The following is a 27,200-nucleotide window of genomic DNA, read 5'->3' on the forward strand; positions in this document are numbered from 1 at the left end:
ACCTTTCTCCAGGAAGAGCAAATTCCCCTGGCAGATCTCCCAATAGGGGGAGGGTGGGGACATCAGGCCTAGCTCCAACACCTTGCTTCCTTGGAGGAGCTGGCGGAAGGTCAATCTCAGCCATGGTTGTCCCCAGCCATACCCCAGAGCAGCTTCTGCCTCCTGAGAGACGCCCCAGGTCTGGTGTGTCCCACCCTGAACCCTTGCCTGGAGCCAAGCAGAAAAGGGGGAAGGCAGCAGGCAGCCATTCCTGCCACCACGGAGCAGCTGGCTGGTGGCTTGTCAGTATCAGCCTGGGGCCTGAGTCATGGCACTGTCATAACTCTCAGTGGAGGACTGACCCGCAGAGGAAATTACACAGCATGCTAGCCCATAGCAGAGGCAGGGGCTTTTCCAAGAGCATCAATTGGGAAGGCTGACACAGTCTCACCCACACTGGAATTCTAAGGCCTGGGGACCCCCACTGGCGAGGACAGAGGGCCTGGTGACTTCACCCCCACCCATCTGTAACAGGGCTGCCTACTTACCAAGCCGGCTTTGACACGCACAGTTCCCCCAGCTGCAGCCCTGTCCACCCGCAGCCATCTGCTCAAAATCCCCAGTAGGCCTAGGAGCTCACTGAGTTACACCATCCCGGTAGCTATGTGGTACACACCTATAGTCCCAAGTACTTGGAGAGTAAGACAAGAAGCTGGCTTGGGTCTAGAACTTGGGGACTAGCCTGGATACTGCAGTGAGATCCCCATCTCTACAGAGATAAAATTTGGAAAATTAAACACCATCCTTTCATTGTTTTTTTTTTCCATCTGTAAAATAGGTCTTGAACACATACCTCGCCAAGTTATGGAGGGAATTAAGAGCGTTGTGGTTCACAACTAAAATCCTAGCTACTTGGGAGATGGAAGCAGAAGGTGAAGTTATGGTCTACCTCAAAAATAAAAGGGCAGGGGTGTAGATCAAGGGATAGACTGCTTACCTAAAAGAGGCTTGGGTTCCATTCCCAGCACACACACACACACACACACACACACACACACACACACACACACAGACAGAGACACAGAGAGCTCACACAAGAGCACCAGGCAGAACTGGGAATGTGGCTTAGTGGTAGGTAGAATGTTTGCCTAGCATGCATGAAGCCCTGGGTTCAATTCCTCAGTACCACATAGACAGAAAAAGCCAGAAGTGGTGCTGTGGCTCAAGTGGTAGAGTGCAGCCTTGAGGGACAAAAAGCTCAGGAACAGTGCCCAGGCCCTGAGTTCAAGCCCCAGGACTGGCAAACAACAACAACAAAAACACACAAAAGCACAACAAAAAACAACAAAAGGCACCAGTGGCTCTCCACATGTGGGATCCTAGATTTTCAGGAGACTGAGATCTGAGGGTCACAATTCGAAGCCAGCCCTGGAAAGAAAGTCTGTGAGACTCCTATTTCCAATTAACCAGCAGGAAAAACAAAGCCAGAAGTTAAGCTGTGGCTCAAGTGGTAGAGTGCCAGCTTTGAAGGGAAATAGCTAAGGGACAGTGCCCGGACCCTGAGTTCAAGCTCTAGTACAGGTGCGCACACACATGCTCACACACACATCTGTGCAAAGGGTCTGCCATGAAACTGACCCAGGGAAGATAGGAGGCTCATCCAAGTTCCTTCTTCTCAGCCTATTCGGATGCAAAATCCAGGTTGGCACACACCACTAGGGTCAACCTGCAGTTTCCCCCGGCCCTCCCCCCATTTGTAGTCCCTGTCTCCCCTACCAGAACCCAATCCATGATTCACTTGGGCAGCCTAACTTGAAAACCCTACTCCGAGGGCAGGCACCCAAAGAACAGACACCCAGAAGGATCCCCAACACAGCGGGGTGCTGAGTGCAAGCACCCTGGTCCTGTCCTTGCAGGTCGTGCGGTGCCACCTGTCCTCGCATCTCCATAATTTGCATGTCTGCTTCTGGCTGTGTGCGCCTTTGCACACGGATCTCCTCCAGCGGGGGTGGGGGACAGGGAGGGCTTGAGCTCCATTGTTCTCTCCCGTCAGAGGATGCTCTGCTCTCAGCAGCCCCTATCTGCTCTCACTCTCTCCCACATCTGGCTCTACTGGCTGGAGACTGGGCTGGCTCCTAGCACCTGGGCTGGACCGCGGTGGGACCCAGGGAAAACCAGAGACAGATCATCTCGCGCTCTCCGTCTCCTTGTCCTTAGCAGGTGAAGCATTTATTGAAGCTGCTGGAGCAAGCCTGACATTGGAGGGCAGACCAAGCTCAGGAGTGCCACTGGGGCCCTGCATACTTCGCAGGTGATTTATGTTTTATGTTAACGCATCTGCTCTCCCAACTCAGCATGTCTCGGTATCATTTGGAAGCCGGGTGGGAGTTTGCATTGTGACTAGAGCTGGCTCAAGTGGTAGAGCACCAGCTTTGAGTGGAAAAAGCCAAGGGAGAGTGAGAGGCCCTGAGTTTAAGCCCCTGCACTGGCACAAAAACACAAACAAACAGAACACATGTCCAAGATGATGCAGCTAGGAAACAGCCCCCAAATGTGACTTATCTTCAAGTCCTTTTAGACTTAACTTCTGGCAGAAAAAGAGATTGGTCCCTAAACCAGTGTTCCAGTGCCTTCAATTATCTCTCTTCATTCTTTTGCTTACAAGGAAGATACCTTTTTCTTAGTAGGCACAGTTGTGGCTGATTTATTTGATTTTGTACAAGCAAAATTCCTGCTGGGCACCGCAGGCTCATGCCTATAATCCTAGCTTCTCAGGAGGCTGAGGTCTAAGGATTGAGGTTTGAAGCCAGCCTGGGCAGGAAAGCCTATGAATATCTTATCTCCAATTAAACACCCCAAAAGCCAGAAGTGGAGCTATGGCTAAGGTGGTAAAGTGCCATTCTTGAACACAAAAGCCTAAGGACAATGTCCAGACCCTCAGTTCAAGTCCCAAGACTGGCGCATGCATGCGCATGTGCACATTCACACGCAAAACTTCTTGTAATATTTTGTTGTTGGAGTGAGGTGCTAGTAGCTCAGGCCTGTGGTCATAGCTACTCAGGAGACTGAGATCAGAGGATCTCAGTTCAAAGTCAGCCCTGGCAGATAAATCATTAGGACTTTAATCTCCAATTAACCAGCAGAAAGCTGCAAGAGGGGGCAGAGCTCACGTGGTACAGTGCCAGTTGTGAACGAGGAGGCTGAGCAAGAGTGTTTAAAGGTCTGAGTTCAAGTCTTGGACCAAAAGGTATTTTTCAGAAGTCTTTGTAACAAGTGCAGAGTGGCCTGAAGAAAGGCCAATGACAACTGCTGAAGTGTCAGACTGGACTGTGAGCTTCAGACACCCCCCCACCCCCAACCCACACCAGGAGCTTGCCTGGACAACAAGCGCTCAGACACTAGGAGAAAGCAGCCACCCTTCACCAATAGGTCCAGGGAGGGGTGATCGTTTTTTGGCTCCTAGGACATTGGGACTCAAGTATTTTATCACGGTTATCTTTCAACAGCAAAGACAAAGCACTTCAACAATGGCCAGCTGTGATGCCCCTTGTTCCTGATGCCGCCCTGTGGGGACAGCCGAAGGGGTGGTGGCTGGACTTAGTCCGGGGTGGGGGGGGGGGGAGCCCAAAGCCGCCGGGCAGGCAGCTGCGAGTCCCCTGAGGGTACTCGCCACCCCCCCCCCCTTCTCGGTGTGGCCGCTGGGTTAAGGTTCTTGCCATCCTCCCACCCAGCCAGGCTGGAGGGTCAGGGCCTATTCACGCCCTGGCAGGTACTGGGGTTTGAATTCAAGGCAAAACTCTGAGTTGTGCTCTTCTTGGCCTTCTCCCCTCAAGACTGGCCCTCGGCCACTGGAGCCACGCTTCCATGTCCCAATCCCTTCATCAACCTTTGTCCATCACCCTAAGGGGCGGCCTAGCCCCGCCTTCCCCACCGGCTCCACCAATGGGATGGCAATCAGGGGCCCAGAAGCCACGCCCCTCCCTGGCGGGCGGTGGGGCGCGCTAGGCTCTCCGGCCTGTCCTTCCGAGCCACTCGGTGTGAGTGCCAGGTGAGTCAGGTGGATCCTGGCGTGGCCTCTTCTCCAGGGGGAAGGGGAAGCCCAGGGCAAGGCCTGGCACTCACAGTGACTGGGACTTGGATTTTGCCAGCTGGAGAAGAGGTTGGAGACTGCCGATCGCCCCAAGAACTAGAACTTACTCTTGACTTGCAGAGCCGGCTTGGTGTGGCGACCTCTGGGCTAACTCTGCTCCGGTGAACTGTTTCTGAGCATCTTTTCTCGCCCTTTGCCAAAGGCCCAGGAGCCTCAGGTCCTTACAGGCTTTGCAGAAAACGTGTTGTTCAGAAGTTGGGGCGTCATGAACCCTGGCATATTATGCAACAAATGCTCCCTTCCTCCGGAAGCCCTCCCTGATAGCCCTGTGGAAATGATTGTTTCCCTTCTTGAAATTCAGCCTCTCAGCATCTTTCAAAGTAGACTCTGAACATTAGTATTCATGTGTCAAGCTACATTTTCCTGTCATGGCAGTGTTCCTCCTCCTTGTACAATATACAAACGCCCAACCGGGGGACCGAGTGTTTTCAGTGTAGTGTACAGAAGCCACAGAAGGAAGTGGCACTGTGGCTCAAAGTGGTACAACACTAGCCTGAAGAGCTCAGGGACAGCGCCTGGGCCCAGAGTTCAAGCCCCACTACCGACTAAATAAATAAATAAGCAAGCAAGCCACAGAAACCCAAGGACTTGTGAGTGAAAACCATTTTGGGGTGCACCACTGGGCTGGAACCAGGCATTCTGCAGCCCAGGTGGAGAGAGACCGGTACTCTTGCTGGATTGCAGGGGTCAGTTGGGATTGTTTTCTGAAGCAAAAGTTACCAAAACAACAACAAAAAACAAAAAACAACTTTATAAAGCCAGTGGCTGCTGGATCATGCCTATAATCCCAGTTAGTCAGGAGGCTACAATCTACTGGATCACAGTTCTAAGCTGGTCTGGGCAGATCTGGAGGATTGCAGTTTGAGGGTAGCCTGGGCAGAAAACTCTGCCAGATGACCAACAAAAAGCTGGGCTGGAGGCATGGCTCAAGTGGTAGAGCAACAGCCAAGCAAGCAAGCTGAGTGAGATTACAGGGCCCTGAGTTCAAGCCTCTGTACTAGCTGAAACAGGTAGAGAAAAATAAGCACGTTAAACTCTTCACTTCATATAGTTAACATTAGAACCTTATGACAAATGTTAATGGTTGTATTATTCAGTATGTCTTTTTGCAGAAGAGTGGGGTGATGCTGGGATTCGAACTTAGGGCCTCACACATGCTGTAGCACAAGCCTTTGAAATATTTCTTTCAATGATAGACAAGACTATCACAATCTTTTTGCCCATATCAATAAAGATGAGTAAACTGAGGCACAGCCAGGCTAAGGGGAATTGGCAGGGCTTGAGGTCAGGAGGTCACTATTACCCACTGTGCTGTACTGCCTTCCCTGGGGGTAACTGCATGGTGGACCCACCAAGCTGGAGTCCAACACCCAGGACTGTTATCTCTGTCATTCACAAAGAACACTCCAGCAGTTCCAGAAGCCTGCTGGGTGAGAATTCGTGTCACTGGCTGCTGCAGGGTGGGTCTGGGAATCCTCTCCAGAGAGCTGGGGTTTTTCGAGGAATATAAAACAATGGGCTGGAAGGTAGGTGAAGATGCAGAACTTGCTGGGCAAGGTGACTCAAGTCTGTCACCCTAGCTGATCGGGAGGCTAAGATCTGAAGATTGTGGTTCAAAGCCAGTGAGGGCAGGAAAGTCAATGAGACTCTTACTTCCAGTAAATTTCCATAAAAGCCAGAAGTGAAGCTGTGGCTCAAGTGATAAATTGCTAGCCTTGAACAAGAGAAGCTCAGGGACAGAGCCTAGCCCCTGAGTTCAAGCCCTGGGACTGGCAAAGAAAACAAAAACAAAAAAACATCAAGATGCAGGGCTGTCTGAGTTCCAGTAGCTCATGCCTGTAACTCCAGCTCCTCAGGAAGCTGAAATCTGAGGATCATGGTTTGAAGCCAGCTTGGGAAGGAAAGTCTGTGAGACAGACTCTTATCTCCAGTTAACCACCAAAAGCCAGACGTGGAGGTATGGCCAAAGTAGTAGAGTGCCAGCTTTGCACAAAAAGCCCCATTCCCAACACACACACACACACACACACACACACACACACACACACACACACACACACACACACTGAATGTAGGACCAGCCAGCCAGGAGAAAGTTCTGCCCCTTAAGATCACAGAGGCCTGGCTGCAGAGCAGCTGGGACAAGGAGTTCCAATAAAGAGTGGACAGCCTCCCATTGAGTCAGTTAGGAGGCGAGTGTGGCAGGATGCCCCTTTCCCGAGGGGAGGGCTGAGTGGCCTTTGGCTCTTGGAAGCAGAGCTTGGAGCAAAGGGTAGATCAGGTTGCTCTATGAGCTCCCTGCTCCTGAAGCCATCTTAGCTACCGTGCCAAGAGCCCCACTGACTGTGACATTCATTAGGCTAGTCATTGTGCTCATGTCTTAGTCAAGGAGAAAAAAAGATGCATACAAAGACTCGGGAAATTTGAAAAAGCTCATTACAGGAAGAACTCAGAGAGACAGCTTGGCACATCTTCATTTCACAAGGGGAACCAGAAGTGTTGCAAGCACATCGCTCTTTGCTCTAAATAAGTGATTGAACAAGATCCTGACTCCTAAGCTCAATGCCGAAGCCCCGCGCTCACGTCCCAAAGATTCTGGCTGAATAGCAGCAGTGCGCACCTCTTAGGGAATGATTGGATCTGGAGTAGCTGCCTGAGAAGATGTGATTGGGCCTGAGTGGGTGGCCAGGGTGTTCTGGAACACCAGAGAATCTGACCTTGAATCCACCTCGGGAAGTGGAATTGGCCAATGCTCACTGCGACTTTGGCTAGGACTCAAGCTCACAGCCAAACTTTCCGGCACAACATGGACAATGAGTTCCTGATTTTTTATTTTACTTACTTTCTGCCCCTTACCATCTATATACAAGTACGTGCATATAAACTGTAATCCTGAAATAGAGAGAACAGACATAAAATATGTTGTTTGGTCTTTTCTGAGACAAGGTCTTGCTATGTAGCCAAGCTGGCCTCAAATTCACAATCCTACTGTCGTCTTCTGAGTGCTGGGATTATAGTGTGAGCCAATATGCCTGGCCAAGTTGTGCGTGTGTGTGTTTTCCAAAGTCAAATGCTATCCAGCTTTATTAAAGCTACTTTTCATAAACAATCATGGTATTTCAAGGAGGACATAGACAGACAATTTTTTTTCTTTTTTAACAGTATACAACAAATTTCCAACTCCCTTCTTAGATGAACTATCAAAATCAGAAAGCCACTATAAAACCCAATGATGTCTTCCTTTGAAGCTCTGAATAGGGGTAGTTTAGGGCCAGAGTTGCCATTTCATATTAAACATATTGTTTAACAGCTTTTCACTAGCTGACTCTGACTTTCAGGAAATGACAATGGCAGCATTATCAATCCGAAAATCCACACTTTTGAAGAGGAAACCACTGCCCTTTTAAGAAACACCATCTGGATGCTGCCACTGTGAAGTCCAGATTGCCTGGCACTTTGGAAAAACCAACTGGGGGGCAGGGAGGGTCAAGGTCCCAACTGGCCTCTGGTTCTAAGGGCGCTGAGTCTAGGCTGATGATGGAGGATGAGGAGGATGAGAGCTATTTTGAGTTTTCTCACATCACAGGGTGTTTGTGCTAAGGCTCCTGGGAGCCAGCAAGAAGCCGCTCAGCTTTGGAGACATTCTCTTAGTGGCAGATGCTCCTTTCCCTCTTAAGTGTTCCGGGTACTAACAACATAGCTTTTTTAAAGAAGTAAAATGAAATTCTGCCTTTTATAAAACTTGATAAAAAGTATTGCCACCTGTACAGTCACGAGAAGTAGTTATCAAAACTACATACACTTCACTTGGCATCTCCAACACCTTCGGCTTTCTGTGTCTGGTCTGTTTGGGCATCTCTGTTTTCTGCAGGGTTAATTCCCATCCTTGGCAGCATCAGCTTTCCCCTTCTTCCCTTTGGTGCCGTCTCTCTCTTCTTTGCAGGGGCTTTTTAAGGTTTGGGCTCTGGCTTTGGAGGAGCAGGTACAGCAGACCACCTGGCTCAGCCTTGCCCTTTGCTTTCTGTCCAATAGCATCACCTCCAGGCTTTCTCTTGGGGATGATGGTGTTGGGTGAAGTTGTGGGGCCATGAAGCTCTGGTCTGTCTGCGGGTCATTCTCTCCTCTTCTTCACACTGCTCCCTGGCTAAGTTTTATGTTCTTTGTAGTGTCTTGCTTTGCCAAGATAAGTTGTTTGCTTATTTGCAGTACTGAGGTTTGAACTCAAGGCCTTAGGCTTGTTAGGCAGACATTCTATCACTTGATCCATGATGACAGCCCTTTTCGCTTTCTTTTTTTTTTTTTCAAATAGAGTCTGCTTTCTACCTGAACTGTGATTCTTCTATTGAGGCTTCCCTGTTGCTGACTACAACTGTGGTTTTATTAACGGAGGTGGAGTCTGACACACTTTTTGCCTTGGCTGGCCTCAAAACTGCAAAAGTCCCTATCTCAGACTTGTACTAGGGTACAGTCATGCGTCCCTGTAACCTAACGGTATGTTGTTTTATTTTCCCTGCTCATGGGCTTCGTGCTCTTGCTTTGGTTGTTTGCTCACCCTGACAGTTTGCCGCTGGAGCCACACTTCCAGCCCTGTTTTTGTTGGTCAGTTGGACATGGAACTTTGAGGACTTTTCTGTCTAGACTGGCTTCAAACTGAGATCCTCCCATCTCAGTCCCTTGAGTAGCTCGGATTAGGGAAGTGAGACATGAGCATCCAAGACACAGCACCCAGCAAGTTGTTTATTTATTTATTTGGTCCTGGGGCTTGAACTCAGGGCCTGATCACTGTCCTGAGCATTTTCTCTCCAGGCTAGTACTCTACCACTTTAAGCCACAGAGCCACGTACAGTTTTTTGGTTGTTAATTGGTGATAAGAATCTCACAGCCTTACCTGCCCTGGCTGGCTTTGAACCATGATCCTCAGATTTCAGCCTTCTCAGTAGCTAGGATTACAGGTATGAGCCATAGATGCCCAGTTTTTTTTGCTTGTTTTTGTGCTGGTACTGGGGCTTAAACTCAGAGCTTAATCTCTCAGCTTCTTCCTCAAGGATGGTATTCTACCACTTGAGTCACACTCTTGCCACTTCTTGCTTTTTGCTAATTGGACTATTCTGCCCGGGCTAGCTTTAAATCACAGAACTCAGATCTCAGTCTCCTAAGTAGCTAGGACTATAGGCCTGGGCCACTGGCACTTGGTAAGTTGTTTATTTTTTAAAAGTACTTTCCCTACAGAATTGGAAGGGCAAAGGGTGAATAACTGCAGCAATGGTACTTACTACATAGTCTGTTGAAAATGAACTATACAACTTGTGGGTGGGAATGGAAGAAAAAAAAAACCTGAGAGAGAGCAAGGAAAGGAGTGACATTGTAAAAAAAAAAAAGTGTGCCTTTTTATTTGCTGACAGTAAAATTATACATGCAAATCTCTGTACACTAATGACCTGACTTATATAGCTGTAATTCCTCTATACATCACCTTTATACTAAAAAATTTAAAAAACACTTCCCCAAATGTTGTCTTCCTTACCCACCCTGTAATTTCCCTAAATTTTCATAGACCTCACATAATGTATTTTTCAGCCAACCAGTGTTCGTTCACTCATACCAGCTTTGTACATCCCATTGTGTCAGCCCTTGGCTGAGGACAACTGCATTGTAGTTTGGCTTGAAGTTGACTTGATGTATTGCGAGAGTTCAAGACTTAGCCACAAGTCTCAGTAAGAAGGTCCTTGAGCTGCGGGCTGAACTAGCACTGTCTCAGCCACTGGGGACTCAGGAAAGGTCTTTTCTTTCTCAGACTAGTCTCACAGACACAGACAGACAGATAGACAGATACACACACACACATGCTACCTCTGCCCCCTCCCTTTAGTCCTGGGACTTGAACTCTGGGCCTGGGTGCTGTCCCTGGGCTCCTTTTGCTCAAGGCCAGCACTCTACCACGTGAGCCACCACTTGTGGCTTTTTTTGTGTGATTAATTGGAGATAAGAGTCTCATGGACTTTCCTGCCTGGGCTGGCTTCAAATCAGACCTTCGCCTCCTGAGTAGCTAGGATTATAGGTGTGAGCCACCTGTGCCCAGCTACACATTCTGTCTTGTGGTGCAGCTCCTTACTTTCTGACAGACACCTTTCTATAAAAAGATGTCCATCACTTCTGGAAGCCATTCTGCCTTACACTAGCCCCAGAACATCTCTGGTTCTTCTCAGCCTTCTCTGGGCTGGGAGTCGCCAGCTTGTTCCCTGGATCCCTGGCAGGACTTTCCCCAAGGAATGGTAATCCTTAGAGCAGACTTTTTACCATCACTCATAGCACTTCTAAAATAAGTAGCTTAAAAAGATAACCTAATGAGTAGCAAACATGTTTTCTAATTTGAGCATGGCTTCCCTTCTGGTTTTTTGTTTCCTTTGTGCTTCTTTGTGTTTGTGGTTTTCTATCCCGGGCTGTGCCTTTTCCTTGCTGACTTACTCTCCCTGGTATGTACTGCATGTACATTCCCACTTGTTTCAGATACTTACTGCTGTGTAACAAATGACCCTGACACTTAGTGGCTTGATTTGGTATTTCCCATGAGCCTGTGGGCAGGCAGGTAGGTTCTTCTGTCTCACCTGGTAAGACTCAGGTGACTGCATCCAACTGGAGCCCAGCTGGGCTCCTGTTTCCCTCCAGGAAGCTCATTCTCCATATTTCTCCACTCTACCCACCCCACCCTGTGGGCTGGCCAGCCAGGGATTTCTGAAGGCAGAGTAGCTGGGTTCTAAAACAGGGGGTACTCCAAGGACAGAGCTAAAGTGCAAGCACCTCACAAGGCTCTTATGGTGGCTTTCTTTAGCAGGCCATTGGCAAAGTCAGGCCACATTGGCTAAGGCCATCACTGTGGGAGAGGACTTCAAATGGGAGCACATTCCAGGAGTGTGGCTTCTCTCCGGGCACCGTGCCTGTGTTTTGTCTACCACAACTCCATTGTTGTTGTGAAGGACCTTTAATGGTTACTTTGGCCTTTTACAGCTCCACTATTTGAGAGTACAGTTGATATTGGAGTAGTGATTCTGCAAGGGCAAGTTGCGTGAGGGAGCCTAGCCTCTACCCAGCACCTGCCCCATGTCAAGGTTCGGGTTGCCTCCGCTCTGCTTGGCTCAGGCATGGGAAGGAATAGCCAAGCATATTTCTTTCTGCAAGAATTAAAAAACATCATGTAGCTGGATGCTGGTGGCTTACATCTTAATCCTAGATACTCAGAAAGCTGAGATGGAGGATCAATGCTGGCTGCACACACACGTGCGTGCACACACACACACATTGTGTGAGAGATAAGGCTAGTGATGCTTAAGAAGATACAAGAATAGGGGCTGGGGATATGGCCTAGTGGCTAGAGTGCTTGCCTCATATACATGAGGCCCTAGGTTCGATTCCCCAGCACCACATATACAGAAAATGGCCAGAAGTGGCGCTGTGGCTCAAGTGGCAGAGTGCTAGCCTTGAGCAAGAAGAAGCCAGGGACAATGCTCAGGCCCTGAGTCCAAGCCCCTGGACTGGCCAAAAAAAAAAAAAAAGAATATACAAGAATAGGGCGGAAATGTGGCTTAGTGGTAGAGTGCTTGCCTAGCACGCATGAAGCCCTGGGTTCAATTCCTCAGCACCACATAAACAGAAAAAGCCAGAAGTGGCACTGTGGCTTAAGAGGTATAGTGCGAGCCTTGAGCAAAAGAAGCTCAGGGATAGTGCTCAGGCCCTGAGTTCAAGCCCCAGGACTGGCAAAAAGAAAAATAAATAAATAAGCAGACCTGTGGGACATAGGTCCCCATTAGGCTGCCAGCTTACAGCAGGAGATGGCCCCTTCTGCTGCTGTTGTCAGCCAGGATTTTAGCACAAGGCTCTCAGGAATTAAATGTGCTCTAATTCCTGGTTTATAATTAGAGTCCTCTCCCCAGGCTTGGCTCACTGAGCTCCTGTCACCTGTGAGAAGCTTGGCTGCACAAGTGGACTCCCTGGAGGAGTGGCAGGGTACAATGGAAGACTACTGGCACAGAGGAGGCAGGCAAAGTGCCTCCTTGGAGAGCAGCAAGAGCCCAGGTGACTCTCAGTGTTCTTCCAGGCCATGTGGGTTTATTGTCTTCGCCCTCACTGGGGTGTTTTGGTTACTTGGGATGAAAATCATACCTTATATCGTCCTCAGTTACGCTTCGTCCTAACTGTTCTTTTCCATCAGGCCTGGCCGGGGGGTGGGGGTGGGGGGCAGTGCGGCATGCTCCATTGTGGATTCATGTTCCTCAGAACAAATTTAAAGTGAGGATAGCTTTATTTATTCTCTGATAGTCAAAGAGAATAGCATAAAGAAGAGAGTTAGGCAGGAGCCAGTGGCTCACTCCTGTAATCCTGGAGGCTGAGATCTGAGGATCATAGTTCAAAGCCAGCCTGGGCAGGAAAGTCTGTAACTCTTATGTCCAGTAAATTACTAAAGGAAAAAGAAAAGCTGGACGTGGAGCTGTGGCTCAGGTGGTACAGAGGTAGCCTTGAGCAAAAGAATCTCTCTGATTTTCTACTGGGAACTGGTGCCTCATACCTGTAATTCTAGCTATCCAGAATGCTGAAATCTAAGGATCAAAGTTTGAAGCCAGTCCAGAAAGACAAATCTGAGAGACTTTTATCTCAGTGTAGCCAGCAAAAAGCTAGAAGTGGAGGTATAACTCAAGTGGTAGAACACCACCCCTGAGCAAAAAAAAAAAAAAACCTAACAAACAAACAAGAACAACAAACCCTAAGAGTTTGAGGCCCTAAATTCAAGTCCCAGGAATAGCATGTGCGCACACACACACACACACACACATACACGCACACACACGCGCACACACACACACATCTCTGATTTTTGGTAAGCTTTTTTTGTTTGTTTTTGCCAATCCTGGACTTGGACTCAGGGCCTGAGCACTGTCCCTGAGCTTCTTTTGCTCAAGGCTAGCACTCTGCCACTTGAGCCACTTCCAGCTTTTTCTGTGTGTGTGGTGCTGAGGAATTGAACCCAGGGCTTCACGCATGCTAGGCAAGCATTCTACCACTAAGCCACATTCCCAGCCCCAGCTTTTTTTTTTCTTTTAAGAGGCGATACTGACATTAATGTTCTACTATTAGGGATAGGGTAGAGCTCAGTAGTGGGCTGTGTGCTTAGCTTGTGTGAGGCCCTTGGCTTAAACCCACACACATACACACACATATGAACACATAGATACACACGAACATACATGTGGTAATACTTTGAGAACCGTGTTTATTTGGTTAGGATAAGTACTAACTTATTTATGGGTAACTTCTTGTGATATGTTGACCGGTGTTTACTTTGGAACTGGGGAAGGAAGATGGATGGAGGTAAAAGAAACAAAATTGCCAGTGAGCTAATAACTGGAACTGGAGATGACATTTACCTTTTGTGTGTGCTAGTACTGAGCCTAAGTGTGGTCCCTTAGCTTTTATGCCCAAGTCTGATGTTCTGCCTCTTGGGACACAGCTGCAATTCCAGCCTTTTCTGGTTGAAATAAGTCTCAGGGACTTTCCTATCTTGGCTGGCTTTGAACTGCAATTCTAAGATCTCAGCCTCTGGAGGAACTAGAATTACACGCGTGAGCCACTGGCGCCAGGCTGCAATGGGAATTACTTTAATGTTCTGCCCACATTTATTTATATTTAAAGGTCTCCATAGTAAGTTAAAAAAAAACCTAGAAGGCAACCACCCAGAGATAATCACAGTTGACATCTGTGACATTTGTCATCAGATCCCATTTTCTGTTTGGAGGCTATGCTAACTTGAAGCAGAAATGCCCGTGGCTCTCTTTGCAGCCTCCCTGGTTTGGCATCCAATCGGGGCTCCTGCCACTGCACCCTTGGTGCAGACCTTGAATCAGAGGCTAAGAATAGGAGGGATGTGTGGAATCCATTCCAGCCGCAGTAGCACAGCCAAACACAGCTGTGCACGGGCTCCGGAGGCCTGCGGCTGCGCAGTGAGCCTCCCTGGCTTTCCATGTCACTCGGAGGTTTTCAAGACTTCAGAAATCTTTCCATAAATCTCCTTTCTGTCAGTAAGACCTGGAATTGGTTTATTTCACTTGTGACTGATTAATTAGAAGGTAGACTATTCAAGGTGTGTGTGTGTGTGTGTGTGTGTGTGTGTGTGTGTATCAGTGCTGGGGTTTGAACTTAGGGCCTCATTCATATTCTTGCTTAGCTTTTTTGTTCAAGGCTAGTGCTCTCCCACCTGAGACATCCTCCATTTCTGGGATTTGTCTGCACAAACCAGAGTCCTGGATCTCAGTATCCTGAGTAGCTAGGGTTACAAGTGTAAGCCACTGGTACCCAGTTCAAGTATGTGTCTGTGTATGTGTGTGCATATCTATCTATCTATTGTTGGTTGGTTGTGGGGCTTGATCACAGGGCTTGGGCACTGTCTAGTTTTGGGGTGGTTAATTCAAGATAAGAGTCTCACAGAGACAGTGCCCAGTTCCTGAGTTCAAGCCCCATGACTGACAATAAATAAATAATACATTGTTACCAAGAGATATAGGCCAGAGGCCCAACATGAAGGGTTCCAATATGTTGGTTCTGGCTACTAACTCCAATGAGCCAAGTAAAGAGTAGAAGTGGTGAAGGATAGAGAAATGACATTTATTTCACAACACAAGCATGTATGGCAAGAGGGAAGGCTTCAGCCCATCTTCAGAGTACAGGTATTCGTTTTAGGTTTGTTTACTGTCATATCGAACTCTCTCTAAGTTTTTTCACTCAAGGCTAGCGCTCTACCACTTGAGCCACAGCTCTACTTGTGGCTTTTTAAGTGATTAATTGGAGGTTAAAGTCTCAAAGACTCTAGTCTGGCTTTGAACTGAGTTCCTTAGATCTCAGCCTCCTGAGACTATAATCCTTTTAGGACTATAGGTATGAGCCACCAGCATGCCGAATCATTAGTTTTAAATAAAGGACGAATTGGGGTGAGAAGTAAACATACTTATTAAACAATCTCTACAACAGGTGTGGTCTGGTGGATTGTTATCTCAGGACTCAGCGTGGAGGAAGTAGTCAGGATAAGGTCTCTGATATTTGTGGAGCAGCGGCTGAGGACTCTTGTCATAGACATTATCTACCAGGCCTGTTCTTCTAGAATTCCAAGGTAGAATGACGTCAGAGAAAACTGCTCAGAGCAAAGACAGACCCCAAAGCCAGGGGCTAGTGGCTCTGGCCTGTAATCCTGCCTACTCAGGAGGTGGAGATCTGCGGCAAGACAAAAACAAAAACAAGCTGAAAGTGGAGCTGTGGCTCAAGTGGTAGAGGGCTAAGTTTGAGCAAAAATGCTCAAGGACAGTGCCTAGACACAGAGTTAAAATCCCAGAACCAGCTTGCCTGTGTGCATACCCCCTCTCTTTCACACACGCACACACACACTCACACACACACACACATACACATCATATCATATACCAAAGAAAAAAGGAGATGCTAATGGAGGAATGAATGACAAGTTTTCATTTGGGCACTTGCAGGTCTATGTGAAGAATCTGTGCATTTCAGCAAGAGCAGCTTTTCTGTGCATTTCTACAAGACCTTTGCACACTTCAAGAGCAAGCTGAGTCGGCTAAGCTCTGAACTAAATGTGTGTGCTGTTATTGGGTCTTGATCTTTGGTTCTCAGCGCTGTCCCTTAGCTATTTCGCTCAAAGCTGTCACTCTGCCACTTCTAGTTTTCTGGTGGTTGATTGGAGATGAGTCTCAACAGACTTTCCTACCTGGACTGGCTTTGAACCATGATGCTCAGATCTCAGCCTCCTTCTCTTTTTGTGGGTGTCCCTCACCTGCAGTATTGGAATTTGAACTCAGAGCCTCACCTTGTAGGCAGGTACCACTTGAGCCACACCCTCAGCAATTTTTGTCTTTTGAAAGGGGGTTTCACTATGTTGCTCTGGTTGACATCGAACCCATGGTCTTTGTGTTTGGGCCTCTCCAGGGAGGGGGTTATAAGCATGCTGTGTGAGAGTTCCAGAACTCTGATTTTTTATTTTTTTTTTTGCCAAATGAAACTTCAGCCATACCTAGGGCTGGTTTGTTAAAAACCTGGCAGAAAAATTGGCAGAGGAAGCGTCTATGTCGTGACTCAGTGCTAGCAGTGACCACTTAGACACTTCCAGTAGCAAATGAGAGGCCCGCAGCTCCCAGCCCCAGGCCTGCGGGGAGCTGGAGTCTGTTCTCTCCAGAAAGAAAAACCTTTCCTTCTGGAAAGACTTGGTCCACCTGACTCATGAAGGAAATTCGTCGTGAGGGATGAGGTAGGCAGGAGGAATTAAGGAACCAAATGGAAGGAAGTTGCTGATATGACTTTTTATTTCCCTCTTTTGTTACTTCTCTCTTTCCCAAGACTGTCAAACTTCTACCTGTCTGGACAGGACCTTAGCACCCAGAACATCAAAGTATGTACATGAAGGAACATAGTCTACTGAGCTCTTAAAAACTCTTTTTTTTGTTGTGTTTGTTTTTTGTTGTTGTTGTTTTGCCAGTCCTGGGGCTTGAACTCAGGGCCTGGGCACTGTCCCTGAGCTTCTTTTTGCTCAAGGCTAGCACTCTACCACTCGAGCCACAGCACTACTTCTAGCTTTTTCTGTGATATGGAATGAGGAATTGAACCCAGGGCTTCATGCATGCTAGGCAAGCACTCTACCACTAAGACACATTCCTAGCCCCTTTTTCTCTCTTTTTTTTAATGGTACTGGGGCTTGAGCTCAGGGTCTTGTGATCATTTGGCTTGTTTGGTTGGTGCTCTACTACCAGAACCATGCTTCTAGCCTTGCTTTTTGTTGGTTGATTGGAGATGGAGTCTTCTGAGCTGGCTTTGTACCTCCATCCTCAGATCTCAGCCTCCTGAGTAGGTAGGATCACAGGCATGACCTAGTGGCACCTGGCCTTTTAAAACGTTTGTTCTTCTGTGCTTAGAAATTTGAAGAAGAGTTTCTATAGATAAGAACTTTTCATTCTAAAATGTATTCAGGTCTGAGCTCCAGTTGCCCAATCAACTCATGATGCATGGATAGAAGGGGAAGGAAAGAAAGCATAAAAGGCATAGAAGTCCCAAGAAAGCCAAATTTCCAATCTTTTTTCTTTTGGATATAAGGGGTCTCTCCCCATCTCTACCTTACTGTTTTCACTTAGCTGACGGGTCTCCTCAGCATTCATTTGAGCACTGGACACCTATATTCGGGTGCTCTAGAATGAACAATAGTCTGAGGCATTTTGACAGCACAGCTAAGAAGGGCTGTGACACCTGGAGCCAACACTGGGCTATGGTTGAGCTCCTGGAATGGTTGAGCTGTGACCGTCCACAGTAATACTCTTTATATATGAAAGACCCACTTCAGTGGTGACTCTGTTTTGGTCTGCGAGAGGGTAGGTATATTTATTTGACTTGGACATCATTTGTGAATCAAGAAATATAGGGTGGTGGCTAGGAATGTGACTGAACCAGTAGAGTGCTTGCCTAGCATGCATGAAGCTCTGGGTTTGAGTCCTCAGCACCACATACACTGAAAAAGCCAGAAGTAGCACTGTGGCCCAAGTGGTAGAGTGTTAGCCTTGAACAAAAGAAGCTCAGGGACAGTGCCCAGACCCTGAGCTAGAGTCCCAGTGTTTTCTTAGTCATGAGTTAAAGCAATTTATATACCATTCTGCATTCTATAGAATAGCATATCACATAATCTCATGTTTTTATAGAGGCAAGAGTTGCTGTTGAAAACAATTACAGAGCATATAGACTGGACTTTCACAAGTTACTGATTTCTTGAGAAATTTGCTTCTGTAAATCAGTCAGCACAATCAGTAGACTGAGCTCCTAAAGATCTCCAAGTCTTTACTATAGCCAGTAATAAAACAGGCAGACTCAATCAGTAGTAACTGCTTGAAATCAAGAGGACATTAAATGAGCTAATCACCTGTCTCTCCTGCCAAATGGGCTCCAACAGGCTGTTCTCTCTCGGTAAGTTTCTTTCACTGTAAAATACAGGCGATTGTGTAATAGCTTCCATTTTTTTACTTAGCCCTGCAAGCCTGTCACTCTGCTGTTTTACATGGGCTGTCTCGTGCAGTTTTCACATACAGCTCAGTAAGGAAACAAGAAAACCAAGTCTCACAGACTAGCATGTTAACGGAGGTCAGCACAGAGCCACTTCTGAGCCTCTGTACGATCTTTGCTAGCCCTATACACCAACTAAGCTTCTGCCGGTTCAGAAGAATTTCCTCAAGTGAAAAAGGTGCTCACCCAGTCTAAATCAAGATGAAAGAAGATGATAATGGAGCCTCCCAGCCACAGGACGAGCAGCTATATTGCAGCTCCAACCAAACTTAGCATGCTAGCAACAAACTCCCCCCAACAGGGGACAGGGCGGCCCACTCCCCGCAGCTCTCAGGCTCGGTCTCTATCTGGGGAGTGAGCACTCAGGACAGAGAGTCCCAGGGCTGCCCAAAGGCAATGATCAACATAACTCTGTTTGTAAAAATCTGTTTAATAAATATACATCTTAGAAGTACCAAAATAGTTACCAACAAAATACACTATCTACACAATTTACAAGAGGGTAACACAAACCTTTGTAGTAGTGACTTTTAACCACACACTACCAAACACCACACTGGGTCAGTGACTAAATCTAGAGCGCTTCAATACAAAGCAAAATAAATAAAATGTGGTCCTTTCATCAGACTCTGGATAACCTTCAGTCCTCCTCCACCCCCCCTACCCCAAGTTTAAGAGGCATTTCTCCCCTGTAGTAGTTGGGCTTCGATTCAGGGCCTTGAGCTCTTGGCTTCTTTGTTCAAGACTGGCCTCCCTTCTACCACACTTCCACTTGTGGTTTTTTAGTCTCTCAGAGTTTTCTGCCCAAGTTGGCGATGTGAACTGCCAGCAACAGAGGCTTTCTCCAGGTTCCAATGATCTCTGCTGGTTTCCCACACCAAGCAATAAGAAAACAGGGGCTGCTTCATTACAGTACAGAAGCAGGGCTGGGCGGGTGTGTAAGGATACCCTTTACATTTTTTTGTGTGTGTTTTTGGTGTGTTTTTTTTAGAAAAATAAAACTCTCTTTTTGTACAAATATACAAGTCCATGTTCTTTTTTTTTTTTTTTTTACATTTTCTGTTCATAATGTCAGACGCTGACCTCCAAACACACAGTCATCATAAGGCAGCTAAGAAACAAAAGGAAAAAGACATGTTAAACTTGGAGAATTTTACCAACAACGTTTGGATAATGGGAAGGCTGCTATTGGAAATAACCCAAGTATTCTTGGACTCTTTTTCTCCAGAACCCAAAAATAATGAAGCCTACAGGCTACAATTTTCCTATCATGCTCTCATTATATATAAAAAATGCTATACATTAGTTGTACAGAGGGAGTGTTCATTTGCAATGTACTCCAACCCATCTCCTCTCTTCTATCATTCCCTACTGCTGGGTGTGTAGCTGGGTAGAGCATTTGGATAGCACACGTGGTGGAGGACCTGGGTTCTATCCCAAGGACCAAAACAAGTAAGCCATTAAAACCGAACCAAACCAGAAGCCTCACACTCTTGGGATGGCTAGTTAAGCATGCTGAAATTTGACAAACTCATTATGTGGAGATCCCTATGATAAAGAGTAGTTTAGTTCTGGGGACCAGGGAGGGCAGAGGGAGAAAGGCCCATTTCTTGGCAGCATGTTGAAAATGCTCATGAAGACTCACCTCATCCTCTGTGAACTCAGACTCAGTGTCATAGCTCTCCTCATCCTCGCTCTCTGGCAGCATCTGGAGATTTTCCCGGGTCAGCTGACCCAGCTGCTGCTGTATCCTTGCGCTCGGCCGGCCCCAGGTGAGCTGGTATGGGGAGTAGCCTTGGTAAGTAACTCTATTGACATCAGCCCCGCACTTCAGCAAGAGCGACACCAGATCCGGATTCTGCAGGTCCACCGCAAGGTGGAGGGCTGTCCGGCCGTTACAGGGTTCCTGGAACCAAAAGCAACAGAGATGTTTATAGCAGTGGCTGGAGATTGCTGCTTGCTCCAAGAACCAGCCAAGTGGTCCTGAGGAGGATGGGGAGACTGATTCACTACGTCCTGAGACGTGAAACACTCACCTGAGCATTCACATCAGCACCTAGGGACACCAGATGCTCCACGATGCCCAGGTAGCCATGGATGGAGGCTAGGTGCAGACACGTGTGGCCTAGAAGAAGATACAAAGTATAAGCACTTGTTTGCGAGCCTCACACCCACACCAGAAGCAGAGCCTTTCTCCTATCTTCTCTGGGACAGTCATGTCCTCTGAATTTTTAGAACTCTGTAACAGCCTGCAACAGGCGCCGTTTAAACATATTTTCTCAACCTTTCCCATGCTGGGAGTTTTAGGTCCCGTCTGGAGTCTTTCATGAGTCCACCTCTCTCTTCCCCTCCCCTGCCCTAGGATGATGCCCAACGCCGCACCATTGTAGTTGGTGGCCTGCAGGATGGAGTGGAGGTGCTGCGTGGTGCAGGTCTGCGTGAGGACTCCCACACTGGCCAGGCAACCCTGCTCACAGGCAAGGTGGAGAGGGGTATTTCCTCGAAAGTCTCGCAGCTCAGGATCACAGCCAGCTCCCAGAAGTGCCTCAGCAATTTCTGGCTGGTTGGTGATCACAGCCAAGTGGAGTGGAGTCTACAAAGGCAAGAGGTAACAGAAGGGGTAAGCCACGGAAGGAACCCACAGACTGAGTCCCAGATGTGCCCTGGCTGTGGGTGCTAACTCTACCAGACGTGGGGAGGGGGAGGGGCGGGCAAACAGTGGAAACTGAGGTCAGAAGGTCGGCAGCACACGGGTGGGATTTCCTTCATTGCTTTAGGAAGTTAGCAAATTTGAATGTCAAAGGTCAGGGTAGTTAAGGACCCCATGCCAGTTAATATAGAAAGTTTTTGTGGGCGGGGGTGCTACATTCAGCTCCACCACTAGGGTGGGGGGGGGGCAGCGTGAGGGAAGCTGGCGCACCTGCTGCAGATTGTTCTGGAAGTTGAGGAAGGCCAGGTCTCCCTTCACCTGGCGGATCACTTCCATGGTCAGGGACTTCTCTTCATGGATGATGGCCAAGTGCAGGAACCTGCGGGGCAGAGAGGGAAACCCCCCGGGGTGGTGAATGCGCCGCGTGGGGCCTGGGCGGCGCGGGGCTGCGGGGGGGATTACGCAAGGCCGGGGTTTCTGGAGGCCAAGGCCTCGGTGTTTTCCGCGAGGTTATTATGAGCTGAGTGTTCCTGGCAGGCGCCCAGGGACTTTCCGGGCCCCACCCCCTGGGCGGCGGGCGCCGGCCGGGCCGCCCCGCCCTCCCGGAACGCCCTGCACTTCCCCTCCGGGCCGGGCGGCGCGCGAGGCCCCGCGTCCCCGCCCCCAGCCCGGGCGCCGGGGGGGGGCAAGTGGGGGGGGGGGAGGAGGAGGAAGAGGCGCCGGGGGAGGGGGAAGGGCGCGGGCCGCTGCGCGCAGCCCGGCTCCAGCCCCGTGCAACCCTGCAGGGGCCTCCGCAGGCTCCGCGGCGGCGCACAGCCCCCGCCGGCCCCCGGGGCGGGGGGCGATGCTATCCTGGCAGGCACCCCCTCCCCGATGTGTCCCCCCGATCCCCGCCACCGGGCGCTCCCCCCCCACACACACCCCCCCGTCACTTACGAGTCTCCGTCCTCGGTGAGCTGCTGCTTCCAAGGCTCGGCGCCCAGCGGCGCCTCCTGCGGCTCCAGGCGGATCTCGCGCAGCTCCTTCACCATCTGCTCGTAGTCCTCGTCTTTCATGGAGTCCAGGCCGCTGTCGTGGCGGTCGTCCAGCAGCCGCTCCTTCTTCAGCCCATCCCGGGGGCCCTCGGCGGCCCACTCCAGGGCGTGCTCGGCTGCTTGAAACATGGCGCGCAGCGGCTGTTGGCGCGGTGCGCGGTGCCCGGTGCGCGGTGCGCGGTGCCCGGTGCGCGGTGCGCGGTGCGGTGCGCGCGCGATGCCCGGTGCGCGGTGCGCGGTGCGCGGTGCCCGGTGCGCGGTGCGCGGTGCCCGGTGCGCGGTGCCCGGTGCGCGGTGCGCGGTGCGCGGCTCGCTCGCTCGCTCGGCGGTGGCGCTGGCGCGGGCGCTGGCTGGCTGGCTGTGGGCTCGGCAGCGCCGCCGCGGCGCGCTATAAACGCTGGCAGGGGATTTCTCCGGGGCGGGGTCAGGCGCGGGGAATTTCCAAGCCAGTCAGACCAGAAAAAGAACTGCCTGGGCGAAGGAGCCTCGACTCTGGGCCGGGGTTCATCGAGAAACTCCCTGCGCCGAGCCACTCGGGGTCAAGGGCAGGGAACTTCGGGCCGGGCCCTGAGTGGCTGGAAAGTCCTCGCAGCCAGGCCCCGGCCCCGAGGAACTTCCCTGCAACCCGGCCCGCCTGCCAGCGCCTTGCTCTCCCTGGGGTTTCCCAGCCGGGATTCGATTGGGGTCCTCTGAACTCCTAAGGACGCCGACCTGCAGGGCGCCTCCCCTTGGGGTTTTGCCTTTAACCTGCCCGGTCCTTTTCTGCGTTCTGATCTTTTGAAAACGCAAGAGTGCAAATAAATGGCCGCTGCTTCCAAGTCCCTTTTCTGCGGTGGTGCATGGCAGGTCGCAGGTTTGCCCGTGGTTCTGCCAGGACTGGGCTCTTTGCAGTGTAGACACATCTGCTTGGCGATTTGGCATTATTTCAAATCTCAGTGCTTGGAAATCCCTCAAATCATATTCCAGGAATTAATCATCCTTTCGACCCCCCGGGGGGGAGCATATGGAGAAAGGTATTAAACAGGGGGGACCTTGATTTTTTTCCACCCAAAGCAAAGCAGAGCAAAGCGTTCCTGTTTGAAGTAGAAGTTGTGGATACTTCGCAGTAAGGAAGTAACAATCACATTCTTGCTTAGTGCTTTTCTCTTCAGATTGGTCCAAAGACCATGTCTAGGATTGTCACTGCCGGGCATTCTGCAGGGCCAAGGCAGCCCGACCATTGCCCTTCCTGCCAGGGTAGAAGTTGGGCCCAACATGCAGAGTGGGTAGCCTGCAATTCCTGGGTCGTCCTCTGGCTTCACCTACAGAAATGGAACTGCGGTGTCTGCCTTCCTGCCCGCCTCTCCCCCCCCCCCCCCCCCAGCCTGCAAAGCAGTTGAACTCACCACCTACTTCTCTGGACAGTTAGTCCAGGCAAAATAAACATCAACTACAGAGGTCTTCAAAATTCTTTCCTGGAGGCTTGGAGAGTTCTGCAGAGTTCTGGTAATTTCTGTGACCATCATTCCTTTGAGCATACACGAACCCAACTCTTTCCTGAACTCCGTATCTCTGTCCCCTCCTCAGTATTTAAATGGAAGGAATTTGAACAAAAAGTAAAGTCCACAAATAAAATCTTCCAGGTGGTAATGATCACACAGTAAAGCGAAAACTTCCTGTGGACCCACTCCATTGTCTCTGCAGGCTCCATATGCAAACATGCCATTATTGAGGTGAGGAGAAATAGTGACAATAATAAATTGGAGAATTCAATTCCAGATTCTACCTCAAATTAAATACATATTAGTAGGAGAGGCCAGTTAACTATTTTTCTATGGTACACATGCTTTTGTTACAGGAGATTTTAGGGCAGCTAAGTTGATCTTAGTCCTTTTCAGCCCTTAGTCCTTAGTCAGTCAAGAGAAGAATTCGGCAAGACTCAAATTTAGTAAAGGTGATAGGAAAGTTTATAAGAAATATGGAAGCCAGGTGTGGTGGCTCATGCCTGTAGTCCTTGCAATTCACAAAGCTGAGATCTGCAGATTGAGCTTTGAAACAAGCCTGGGCAAAAGTCTGTGAAACTTTTTTTTTTTTTTTTGGCCAGTCCTGGGCCTTGGACTCAGGGCCTGAGCACTGTCCCTGGCTTCTTCCCGCTCAAGGCTAGCACTCTGCCACTTGAGCCACAGCGCCGCTTCTGGCTGTTTTCTGTATATGTGGTGCTGGGGAATCGAACCTAGGGCCTCGTGTATCCGAGGCAGGCACTCTTGCCACTAGGCTATATCCCCAGCCCCTGTGAAACTCTTATCTCCTACTAAACAGCAAAAAGCCAGAAGTGAAAATGTGGCTCAAGTGGTAGAACAAAAAAGCCAATGGAACCAGGTGAGATCTGAGATCACAGTTCGGAGCCAGCCTGGATAGGAAAGTCCATGAGACTCATTTATCTCTAATTAAATACTCTGGCTCAAGTGGTAGAGCATCAACCTTGAGCTCAGGGAAAGAACCCAGGCCCTGAGTTTAAGCCCCAGGGATGGCACAAGAAAACAACAAAAAAACTAAGTGAGTACAAGGCCCTGAGTTCAAGCTACACTACTGGAACATGCACACACACAAAGCAAAGAAAGAAAGGAAGAAAAAGAAGGAAGAGAAAGAGGAAGAGAAGGGAAGGAAGGAGATACATATGCCATAAGGAAATAGCAGTTCTATGTTAACTTTAAGGGTTACAGAGCTTGGCCTTGGGTTAAAGAAGGAGAATTGGAGTCTGTTGAAGATGGCTTTCTGATTAGTGGGTCTCCTTTTTGTTTCCTGTAAGGTCCTGAAGCCAAAGATGTAGTGTCCTGCCCTTATTTCCTCCTTCTTTTGTCCTTGCTGCCTCATTCTTTTGGAGCCTCAGACCCCATTGTCAGGCAGTGGTTTATCAGCTTATGCTGCCACCTGCAAGTTGTAGAGGCCTCATTTCCCTCCAACTGGTATTGAATTTAAACTGTTTTTATTTCCAGCACTAGAGATTGAACCTAAGATGTTGCCCCAAGTGCTTTGCCACTGAGCTATATATCAGCACAAGATTGGACTTATTGCTGGAAGTTGCATTGCTTTGAAAGAGCAGTCATGGCTCTTGGAAATATCATGGTATCCATTTTTTGAAGAACACCATTGTTTATGCATCACATTGTTAGTTCTCTGAACTAATCTTTGAAGATAGATATTGTTCCTAGTTTACTAAAAAGAAGCTGAAACCTAGAAATGTACCCAGGTACCCTATGGCAGTTTGTCTAATTGCTATTTCAATGCATTAGTCACTTTGCCAATGCAGTAATAAGGTTAATAATTGAAAACACATTGTAAAAGTAAGTCCAAGTGCACTATAATTTGGAGTATTTTCTACTCTGACTGTTAGGTGAAAGTGTTTCTTTTAAAAATGCATAGAAGCCTATCCTGTTTTCATTAAATCACATCAAATTAAATTTAATCTGTAAAAAGTGTACGGCAACATCAAAAGCACCACTTACAAAAGGATATCAGAAGAGAATTTGGGGCTTTCAGGTATTAAAAATTCAGGAATCAAGTATTTTTGCACTTTTGGGGGGGATGGTTTTATATTCCTGAAACCACTCAGGACTTAGTATTCGGTGCTCCTGGTTATTTAGAGCGCCACCTAGTGTTCATGGAGGCTCAGGCAGCCCTTGATTCTCACAAAGCCTTTTGAAAAATTTGGGAGGTGCTGAGCCTTGGCGCCCTGTTTGGCTAGGGGATTCCCAGGAGCTACCCTTTGTTTTCCTGCAACCCTGGGAGACAGTTTTAAATAATGTGATCCAACAGGTTTTCTCCCCGTAGTACGCAGCTCAATGAGGTTTAACGAGCATTACAACTTGGGAGAACTGATTCCAAACTTGGAATCAAAACTGTGCGTGGATCGTGTTTTGGTTTTGTTTGTTTGATGTACAAAGAGGAAGAATACAGTGCAAGGGTCTGGTTTAGGGTTTAGGAAGAACATATTTGTGGTTTTTCTTCACTGTATTGTAAAGCATTTGACTCTTTAAAACAAACACAATTGTATTTCTGCATCTTTTGGCTAAATTAAGTCCACAGGCCCTGAGTTTCCAGCCTCTTTCCCAGCCAAAGTATGATTTTTAAAAATGTGGTTTGGGGGAAAGCCCCTACTTTTTGTTTCCTTGGCATTACAGAACCTCTGCCTTGGTGTAACGGGAGATGGGATGGGAAGGTCTATCCAGAACATTCGACAGGCAGGGTTAGAACTAGAGGCTCTGAGCCCTGAAGAGGGTCATTTTTCTGCCAAAGCAATTTAAAATCACTGTACTATTAGAGATTTCCTTAAGTACATATGCTTAAAAAAAAAAAAAGCCAGTCCTAGGGTTTGAACTCAGGGCCTGGGCATTGTCCCTGAGCTTTTTTGCTCAAGGCTACAGAACTACCACTTGAGCCACGGCTCCACTTCTGACTTTTTGCTGGTTAATTAGACATAAGAGTCACATAGACTTTCCTGGCCAGGTTGGCTTTTACAGGTGATCCTCAGGTCTCAGCCTCCTGAGTAGCTAGCATTACAGGTGTGAGCCACCAGGAGCTGGTGTGCACATGTACTTTTAATCATGATGCTTCAGTGACATCTTCTGCTCACGTGCTCAGGGTGTTCTGCTGCAGGGGAAGGAGGTGGCCAGCACGTGTTGCCCTTGGCCTCAATTCTTGGCTCTCTTTCCAAGGCTTGTTGATAGAAACCAGGTAGGATTTGTAGGTGTGTAGGCTTGGTCAGGTGCTGCTGTGTTCTGAGAGGAGTAATTGGATCAGGAAGGTGTTAGAGCTTAGTGGCACATGGGTACCCTGGATGGCAATGTCTTTGCTGGCCTGTCTGGGGGTGAATTCATGCTGAGTTTAATCAGCATGATTAGGAGGATGTTTAGCAAGCAGGTTCCACATAAGAACTTAGAACTGAAAGAAGATGAACCATTGGCATCTGACCGCAGCCTTTCCCCTCTTACCCCACCCCCCCAACACCCCCAGTCCTGGGGCTGGAACTCAGAGCCTGGGTGCTCTCCCTGAGCTTCTTTTGCTCAGGGCTAGCACTTGACCACTTGGGCCACAGTTTAACTTCCAAATTTCTTGGTAGTTTTATTGGAGATAAGAGTCTCATGGTCTTTCCTGCCTAGGCTGGCTCTAAACTGGGATCCTCAGATTTCAGTCTCCTGGGGAGCTAGGATTTCAGGTGTGAGCCACTGGCTCCCCGGAATTTAAAGAAAATAAGCTCTAAGATAACACCTTGCTCAAAATTCCCTTTAAATACTCCATTCCCTGGAAAACCTTA

At 48.6% G+C, this 27,200-nt stretch overlaps 1 protein-coding gene and 1 pseudogene across 1 annotated transcript; both read right to left on the reverse strand.

Moving 5' to 3' along the window:
• Nucleotides 1–7,932: 7,932 nt before the first annotated feature.
• On the reverse strand, nt 7,933–10,811 carry LOC125363624 (annotated as a pseudogene).
• A 7,824-nt stretch (nt 10,812–18,635) lies between these two features.
• Nfkbia (NFKB inhibitor alpha) lies at nt 18,636–22,114 on the reverse strand. Its single transcript, XM_048362326.1, has 6 exons — nt 21,810–22,114; nt 21,144–21,252; nt 20,606–20,816; nt 20,260–20,348; nt 19,869–20,129; nt 18,636–19,334 (listed from the first exon to the last, which is right to left on the reverse strand). Exons 1-6 carry the CDS (start codon nt 22,034–22,036, stop codon nt 19,287–19,289), a joined length of 945 nt encoding a protein of 314 aa, XP_048218283.1. The 5' UTR covers nt 22,037–22,114; the 3' UTR covers nt 18,636–19,286.
• Nucleotides 22,115–27,200: the final 5,086 nt, after the last annotated feature.

The sequence above is a fragment of the Perognathus longimembris genome, chromosome 14 (assembly GCF_023159225.1).
Source record: "Perognathus longimembris pacificus isolate PPM17 chromosome 14, ASM2315922v1, whole genome shotgun sequence".
NCBI classification, from domain to species: domain Eukaryota; kingdom Metazoa; phylum Chordata; class Mammalia; order Rodentia; family Heteromyidae; genus Perognathus; species Perognathus longimembris.

Excerpts from the sequence above, each read along its gene's own strand:
- Nfkbia (XM_048362326.1), bottom strand. The coding sequence starts at position 22,036 with ATGTTTCAAGCAGCCGAGCACGCCCTGGAGTGGGCCGCCGAGGGCCCC. Across the intron at positions 20,130-20,259 it reads GTGCTGATGTGAATGCTCAG|GAACCCTGTAACGGCCGGAC; the intron begins GTGAGTGTTTCA and ends TTTTGGTTCCAG. Across the intron at positions 19,335-19,868 it reads CTGAGTTCACAGAGGATGAG|CTGCCTTATGATGACTGTGT; the intron begins GTGAGTCTTCAT and ends TTTGTTTCTTAG.